Source organism: Pseudophryne corroboree, chromosome 1 (genome assembly GCF_028390025.1).
Source record: "Pseudophryne corroboree isolate aPseCor3 chromosome 1, aPseCor3.hap2, whole genome shotgun sequence".
Taxonomy (NCBI): Eukaryota; Metazoa; Chordata; class Amphibia; order Anura; family Myobatrachidae; genus Pseudophryne; species Pseudophryne corroboree.
The window spans coordinates 422,344,451-422,353,618 of NC_086444.1; the positions used below are offsets into that span (position 1 = coordinate 422,344,451).

General features: G+C 47.5%; 1 protein-coding gene across 2 annotated transcripts in view; it reads right to left on the reverse strand.

The window, feature by feature from the left end:
- PES1 (pescadillo ribosomal biogenesis factor 1) overlaps nucleotides 1-2,178 on the reverse strand; it is a 79,068-nt gene extending 76,890 nt beyond the window's left edge. Inside the window, exon 1 of one of the 2 annotated variants that reach the window (XM_063913393.1) lies at nucleotides 1,725-2,178. In XM_063913393.1, coding sequence (XP_063769463.1) covers nucleotides 1,725-1,748 — 24 coding nt within the window. In that variant the 5' untranslated portion in view covers nucleotides 1,749-2,178. The remainder of the gene's footprint in view (nucleotides 1-1,724) is intronic. The other variant, XM_063913392.1, reaches the window with a different exon arrangement.
- Nucleotides 2,179-9,168: the final 6,990 nt, after the last annotated feature.

Genomic DNA, 9,168 nt, shown 5'->3' on the forward strand with positions numbered 1-9,168 from the left:
AGCTTCATGGCTATCACTGAGGTTTGTGAACTACGTGTACCAGTTCTGAGACCCCAGATTGTTACCCATGCTGCTAATACACCACTGTACTGAGTGTAACTGCAGGGTAAACATATGGAGATGTAACCTCCGGGGTGGCCAACCCGATCCTTGAGGATCCCTAAGGCCTGTTTCACACACAGGCTTTGGCCGGACAGATAAAAGCCGGACAAAAGGTGACTGTTTTTTTTTTGCCGGAATGGCAGTGCCTTTCACATGCAACGGCTTTCAGCTGGTTTTAATGCCGTGGTTTTGAAAAAGCTGGATGAAGTAGGCATGTGCAGCAACAGCATTTCACAGTGTTTGTCTGACTGAGCACCATTATCACATGGATTGCAAACGTATTATTGTGATGTGATTATAAATTTATCCTTATAAATTTCTAGGGTCTCATCCCACAAAACAGGTCTGTCCTCTACTAAACTTATTAGCCTCTCAATAAGTATTTCTGCCATCTTTTCTAACCCCTCCACAGCTGTCACGTGTACACTTGTTGTCATGTTTGGGGGCGGAGTGTAGCTGCAGAAGATCACAGCTGTCACTGACAAATCGGTGTGTAAGAAAGGGAGTATTGGACAATGTTATTCACTGAGTTGTTTGGACGGCACTGCAGCTGGACTTTTCAGTGGATATTTCCGGCTGCAAGCCGGAGGCCGGGCCGGGCTGTGCGAAAGGACACATGGTGTTCTGTATTACTTCGTTTTGCGGAGCCGGCAAAAAAGCCAGCTGGGATTTTTGCCGCCCAGGACAAGCCGGATCTTGTGAAACAGGCCTAACAGTTCACATTTCCCAGACAACTTAACCAGCGTTGAAACAATCAGCAGCACTCCGAGGAATTTTTAAAGCAAGTAAAATGTATTAAAGCGGTTACAAAGTCCACAACTGTATCCGTTTCAGGGCATGGTATACCCTTTTGTCAAGGCGGCAGTCGGACCAATAAAGCAAACAAAACCAAAAAAGCATACATTTTTTGTCTTGTTTGCTTTATTGGTCCGACTGCCGCCTTGGCAAAACGGTATGCCATGCCCTGAAACGTTGGTGGATACAGTTGTGGACTTTGTAACCGCTTTAATACATTTTACTTGCTTTAAAAACTCCTTGGAGTGCCGCTGATTCTTTCAACGCTGTACACAACCACTGCAGAGGGCACCCAGGTACTTACAGCAGCAGAAGGTAGAGTGCCAGTTTACCACTTCCAAGATAGATAGATAGATCTGTGTGGCCGGGATCCCGGCCATCAATATGTTGACAGCGGGATCCTGCCCACCGGTGTGCCTGGAGTGGGGCAAGCGCTAGCAAGCCCCTTGCGTGCTCGCCACAGGTTACATTCTCCCTCTATGGGCGTCTACGACACCCATAGAGGGAGAAAAGTCTGTGGGGCCGGGAATCCGGTGTCAGTATTTCACCACTAGTCAGTTTTGTAACCGCTTCCCTTGCATACTATGTCTTTAAACCAGTACCCTCATAAATTACACAGGTTCTGTGACAAGCCTGAATTGCCACTGGTTTTAATCAGCCACAGAACCTGTGTAATTCATGAGCGTCTCGGTTTAAAGTGGGGTGTATGGTAAGCCTACTGTATATAACTGTATCACGTACCCCATTTTCTAAACCTTAACCTGTGTATACATACGGACAGTCTCCCCCGCAGCACACAAATACACACAGGGCTGAGTTATAAATACCTTCTTCTGCTCCAGGCCGCCCATCACCGCTTACACTGATCCGGAGATCACTCTCTCAGGCGGAAGCTCACACGTGTGTATGGACGCAGCAGATGCAGCAGCACGCCGGAGCCAGGACCCCTGCAGGGCAGCCAACCAATGCCTGATGCCTAATCTCACACGAAGCAGCAGGCACACCGCTGGGCAGCTAACACGGCTTCCGCGTTACTCTGACGTCGGTGTCGCTGCTGGTATGTCACGCTACGTGGTCGCAGTTAGATTGGCGTCCGCGTCTATGTCTGGTTGTGTCTATGTTCTCTTCGTGCTAAGGACCTGGACGACGTGACAAAACGAGAGGGCAGTAGAGAACTTCCGCCCTTACAGCTCCTGAATGTCTGCTTCGTTCTCCGTTCGTTTGGGGGTTTGGTTTTTTTCTATGCAGTGTTGGACGCTCGCCACGCATCGGGGGCAGATTTATTAAGCTTGGTGAAGTGATAAAGTGGAAGGTGATAAAGGACCAGCCAATCAGATCCTTACTGCCATGTCACAGGCTGGGTTTGAAAAATGACAGTTAGGAGCTGAATGGCTGGAGCGTTATCACCTTCCACTTTATCACTTCACCAAGCTTAATAAATCAACCCCTCGGTGTCTCGCTCCGCTCCTCTTCGCTCGCCACACTTTACTATTCCAAATAGATTGTGACGTGGACCCAGGGGATTATGGGAATGGTCCTTAGCACGAAGAGAAACTAGACGCTACCGTCTCGGTCTGACCTGGGACTGCTGCCTGTCAAACAATAACCGACCTGGGGGGCGAGCACAGAGCACTGGCTTATGAACACCAGCTTATGCTTTAGAGGCAGCATTATGTATATAGACGCGGTTAAATTGCATAGGGGTAAACCTAATTTTAATTCACTAGATGCATCCTAGAGTACACATCTCTAGATGTCGCCAAACATCTGAATAGGTCAACAGATAAATATAAGTAGCGAGACCTTTCTAGGCACTTTAGTACAGATGTATATATGGCTATACAGTGCAACATAAAGTCCCAAACAAATCCGCAATTGTACTCATAGGTGTCAGAAGGACATTTGATTTGAGAGGAGCTAGTCAATTTACTGGGAGCAGGGCAGCTGCCATCTAGTGTTAAAATGAAGATAATCCTCTTTCTGGCTACTGAGCTGCTCCACCTCCTCCCTTTCCACAGCCTTTCCAGGGCACTCCAACCACTACAGCAGTGGTTCCCAAACTTTTTGGAATCATGGCACCCTAGAGTATCAGAATTTTATTCACGGCACCGCTAGGACCAAAAAATCTTTGTGAGAAATTTTGAAATATTAAATCAAACATTGTGTTTATATGTCATCTTTGGGTTCCATTATATGGTGAGGAACAAGATTTGCTTCTGTTTGTCCACATATTTTATGGTTGGCAGCCACCAGCACTGGTTTTGCCTATTACATTGACCAGAAATAATTTAGATTGGTCCTGGACCACCAACCCAGGGCACCCCTGCAAGTGTTCTGAGACACCCCAGTGTGCCTAGGCACACAGTTTGGGAACTACTGCCCTACAGTGTGTGGCTAGTTACTGTGGGCGGCACCCTTTTCAGGGACCAACCCTGCACCTTTCTCATCTCCCACTCTTATGTTCCTTCCCCTTAAGCTCCTCCTTCATCCTTTCTCTTCCCCTATCTTGGACCCAAATGCTCCCATTCTCCCCCTTATGGCACTGATACTGTAGTGCTATCTATAGATATATCTCTGTCAGGTAGGTGATGTGGTAGGTAACTCCAGTTACCTCCAGGGGTGTGGGATTCAGCAATTTAGGGGCCCCAAAATGTAATTATATCTTGACCACCCAACCTAAAAACATAGTGGTGCTGCGGATTGTACGCATTGTAGTCCCGAATCCTTACTAGTCCTTTTTTATACTTAACATCTTCAGATCATGCGAGGGAACCAAAGAAAACATACTGCTGTATGTTGAGTTTGGTATCCATACACCTTTAGGAGTGCTCATGAAATCCAGATTGTGAAGAATGAAGAAAATTCCCTCTATGCCACCAGATGCAGGGCCTGATTCGGAGTTGCACTGTGTGTCCTACTTAGAATCAGGCCCATAGTGTGTAAGTAAGCAAATCCTGTGTAGAGTACCCTTCATGGTCATGTACGTAAAAGTAATGACAAATAATCTAAATCCTTGTACACATAAGGTTTATATATGAAGTGTAATATTGTATGCTTGTTCTACAAAGAAGCTTGACTGTAGCAGAGAAGTCTGTCAGCAGACATCACAAACTTGCTAGCATTTGTTCTGCAGAAGCTGTCTGAGGAAACTGGTTACCAGAAAACTGGTCCCAAGAGGCACAGAAAGGGATAACAGCATCTACTTTCTTGTGCAATCAATAATAACTTTCTTATTTTGAAATAGAACAAAATCATTTGTTTTGAAAGCATTCTTATAACAATATATGTATGTGAACAAAAAAAAAAAAGTAGGTAAGACATTCTGCATTAGCTAAATTTGGAAGACCATTGCTATTAATTAAAATATTAGCGGAAATGTCCACTGTGGACATACCATGTATCTGTAGACTTTAAACCTCATCCCAGCTACTCCATGAAGGAATGATTTTATCTGCTCCCCTGGTGCACAGCACCTTTCCTCCTTTCACCCTACCGCAGGTGCTGATAAGTCTCTGCATCTGTAACCACCTATATTACATCGGGCTGTCTATTCTCCTCCGTATAGTGGGCAGAAGCATTGTTTAGCCGCAAACCCATTGCTCCTGTCTCTGCATAGATAGCTAAACTAAAGGCCCATACACTCTAAACGGGTTCACCAAAAAGTCTGAAGGGATATTTCAGTGTTTTTAGTCAAGTTTGTAAAACGTTAGAAAAAAAACGAACAATTTTTAACTGCCAGCTAAAAGTTCAAACAACTGTTTCCCATCAATACAAGACCTCAACATACAGGTTCCACGTAATTAACCCCATTTTCTCATACGTCCTAGAGGATGCTGGGGTCCACTTCAGTACCATGGGGTATAGACGTTTCCACAGGAGCCATGGGCACTTTAAGACTTTTCAAGGGTGTGAACTGGCTCCTCCCTCTATGCCCCTCCTCCAGACCTCAGTTTAGAAAATGTGCCCAGGCAGACTGGATACACTCCAGGGGAGCTCTACTGAGTTTCTCTGAAAGACTTATGTTAGGACTGCTGGCAACAGTCTCCCTGCTTCGTGGGACTTAGGGGGAAGAAGTAGGAACCAACTTCCTGAATAGTTTCATGGCTCTGCTTCTGGCTGACAGGACACCATTAGCTCCTGAAGGGTACTGAACACTAGCTGCGGCTATATGCTCACTCCTACAGCCCGCCGTCACCCCCCTAACAGAGCCAGAAGTCAGAAGACAGGTGAGTGTAAGAAGAAAAGGATCTTCAGTCATCGTGACGGCTAAAAGGTACCACGCAGCGGGCGGGAACGCTGCGCGCCATGCTACCCATCATCACACATAGGCACTGCAGGGCGCGGAGGGGGGGGGGGGGGCGCCCTGGGCAGCATGAAACCTAGTAAAACTGGCAGATAAGGGGCATGAGTTGCTGAGGCACAGTCCTACCCCCGCCAGTATAAATATTAGTAGCAAAAAGTCTGAGGGGAAACGCGCCATTACGGGGGCGGGGCTTTCTCCTCAGTCAGCAAGCACACTGCTCAGCGCCATTTTCTCTCCTTCCAGACTGCAGAGAAGAACGCTGGTCCTCCTCCACTGCTGAACCAAGTATCAGGGTGCAAAACGGGGGGCACAGTGAAATTTGGTGCTTTACATTGTGTAATTATTATAAAAGCGCTGCAGGTCTGTGGGCATTTTGTGTTTCACAGACATTTCTCTATCGTCCTAAGTGGATGCTGGGGTTCCTGAAAGGACCATGGGGAATAGCGGCTCCGCAGGAGACAGGGCACAAAAAAGTAAAGCTTTTACCAGATCAGGTGGTGTGCACTGGCTCCTCCCCCTATGACCCTCCTCCAGACTCCAGTTAGATTTTGTGCCCGAACGAGAAGGGTGCAATCTAGGTGGCTCTCCTAAAGAGCTGCTTAGAGAAAGTTTAGCTTAGGTTTTTTACTTTACAGTGAGTCCTGCTGGCAACAGGATCACTGCAACGAGGGACTTAGGGGAGAAGTAGTGAACTCACCTGCGTGCAGAGTGGATTTGCTGCTTGGCTACTGGACACTAGCTCCAGAGGGACGATCACAGGTACAGCCTGGATGGTCACCGGAGCCGCGCCGCCGGCCCCCTTGCAGACGCTGAAGAGAGAAGAGGTCCAAAATCGGCGGCTGAAGACTCCTGAGTCTTCATAAAGGTAGCGCACAGCACTGCAGCTGTGCGCCATTTTCCTCTCAGCACACTTCACACAACAGTCACTGAGGGTGCAGAGCGCTGGGGGGGGCGCTCTGAGAGGCAAATAAAAACCTTATTAGAGGCAAAAAATACCTCACATATAGCCCACAGAGGCTATATGGAGATATTTAACCCCTGCCTAACTTCAAAAATAGCGGGAGACGAGCCCGCCGAAAAAGGGGCGGGGCCTATCTCCTCAGCACACAGCGCCATTTTCTCTCACAGAAAAGCTGGAGAGAAGGCTCCCAGGCTCTCCCCTGCACTGCACTACAGAAACAGGGTTAAAACAGAGAGGGGGGGCACTGATTTTGGCGATATTGTATATATATAAAAGATGCTATAAGGGAGAAACACTTATACAAGGTTGTCCCTATATAATTATAGCGTTTTTGGTGTGTGCTGGCAGACTCTCCCTCTGTCTCCCCAAAGGGCTAGTGGGTCCTGTCCTCTGTCAGAGCATTCCCGGTGTGTGTGCTGTGTGTCGGTACGTGTGTGTCGACATGTATGAGGACGATGTTGGTGAGGAGGCGGAGAAATTGCCTGTAATGGTGATGTCACTCTCTAGGGAGTCGACACCGGAATGGATGGCTTATTTAGAGAATTACGTGAGAATGTCAACACGCTGCAAGGTCGGTTGACGACATGAGACGGCCGACAATCTATTAGGACCGGTCCAGGCGTCTCAGAAACACCGTCAGGGGTTTTTAAAAACGCCCATTTACCTCAGTCGGTCGACACAGACACAGACACGGACACTGAATACAGTGTCGACGGTGAATAAACAAACGTATTTCTCATTAGGGCCACACGTTAAGGGCAATGAAGGAGGTGTTACGTGTTTCTGATACTACAAGTACCACAAGAAAGGGTATTATGTGGGAGTGAAAAAACTACCTGTAGTTTTTCCTGAATCAGATAAAATAAAATGAAGTGTGTGATGATGCGTAGGGTTACCCCGATAGCAAATATTGGCGTTATACCCTTTCCCGCCAGAAATTAGGGTACGTTGGGAAACACCCCTTAGGGTGATAAGGCGCTCACACGCTTATCAAGTGGCGTTACCGTCTCCAGATACGGCCGCCCTCAAGGAGCCAGCTGATAGGAAGCTGGAAAAATATCCTAAAAAGTATATACACACATACGGTGGTTATACTGCGACCAGCGATCGCCATCAGCCTGGAGATGCAGTGCTGGGTTGGCTTGGTCGGATTCCCTGACTGAAAATATTTTATTCATGTAGAGCATTTAATAGGATGCATTCTATATATATGTATGTGAGATGCACAGAGGGATATTTGCTCTCTGGCATCAAGATAAGTGCGTTGTCCATATCTCCCAGAAGATGTCAGGGACACGACAGTGGTCAGGTGATACAGATCCCATACGGCAGATGGAAGTATTGCTGTATAAAGGGAAGGAGTTATTTGGGGGTCGGTCCATCGGACCTGGGGACCACAGCAACAGCTGGGAAATCCAACCTTTTTTACCCCAAGTTACATCTCAGCTAAAAAAGACACCGTCTTTTCAGCCTCAATCTTTCCTTTCCCATGAGGGCATGCAGGCAAAAGGCCAGTCATATCTGCCCAGACATAGAGGTAAGGGAAGTAGACTGCAGCAGGCAGCCCTTTCCCAGGAAAAGAAGCCCTCCACCGCGTCTGCCAAGTCCTCAGCATGACGCTGGGGCCGTGCAAGCGGACTCAAGGTGGGGGGGTAGTCTCAAGAGTCTCAGGGCGCAGTGGGATCACTCGCAAGTTGACCCCTAGATCGTACGAGTATTATCCCAGGGGTAAAGATTGGAGAGTCGAGACATCTTCTCCTCGCAGGTTCCTGAAGTCTGCTTTACCAACGGCTCCCTCCGACAGGGAGGCAGCATTGGAAACAATTCACAAGCTGTATATCCAGCAGGTGATAATCAAAGTACCCCTCCTACGACAAGGAAAAGGGTATTATTTTTCCACACTATATTGTGGTACTGAAGCCAGACGGCTTGGTGACACATAGTCTAAATCTAAAATGTTTTGAACACTTACATAAAAGGTTCAAATCGAGATAAAGTCACTCAGAGCAGTGATAGCGAACCGGAAAAAAGGGGACTATATGGTGTCCCTGGACATCAAGGATTACCTCCATGTCCAAATTTTGTCCTTCTCATCAAGGGTACCTCTGGTTCGTGGTACAGAACTGTCAATATCAGTTTCAGACGATGCCGTTTGAATTATCCACGGCACCCCGGGCCTTTTTACCAAGGTAATGGCCGAAAAGATGTTTCTTCAAAGAAAAAAGGCATCTAAATTATCCCTAACTTGCACGACCTAAAAAGGGCAAGTTCCAGAGAACAGTTGGAGGTCGGAAGAGCACTATCTAAAGTAGTTCTTCGACGGCACGACTGGATTCTAAATATTCCAAGAATCGCAGCTGTTTTCCGACGATACGTCTGCTGTTCCTAGGGATGATTCTGGACACGGTTCAGAAAAAGGTTTTTCTTCCCGAGGAAAAAGCCAAGGAGTTATCCGACCTGTCAGGAACCTCCTAAAACCAGGAAAGGTGTCTGTACATCAATGCACAAGAGTCCTGGGAAAAATGGTGGCTTTTTACGAAGCAATTCCATTCGGCAGATTCCATGCAAGAATTTTCCAAAGGGATCTGTTGGACAAATGGTCAGGGTCGCATCCTCAGATGCACCTGCGAATAACCCTGTCGCCAAGGACAAGGGTATATCTTCTGTGGTGGTTGCAAAAGGCTCATCTATTGGAGGGCCGCAGATTCGGCATACAGGATTTGATCCTGGTGACCACGGACGCCAGCCTGAGAGGTTGGGGAGCAGTCACACAAGGAAGAAACTTCCAGGGGGTATGGACGAACCTGGAAAAGTCTCTTCACATAAACATTCTGGTACTAAGAGCAATCTAAAATGCTCTAAGCCAGGCGGAACCACTCCTGCAAGGAAAACCGGTGTTGATTCAGTCGGACAACATCACGGCGGTCGCCCATGTAAACAGACAGGGCGGCACAAGAAGCAGGAGTGCAATGGCAGAAGCTGCCAAGATTCTTCGCTGGGCGGAGAA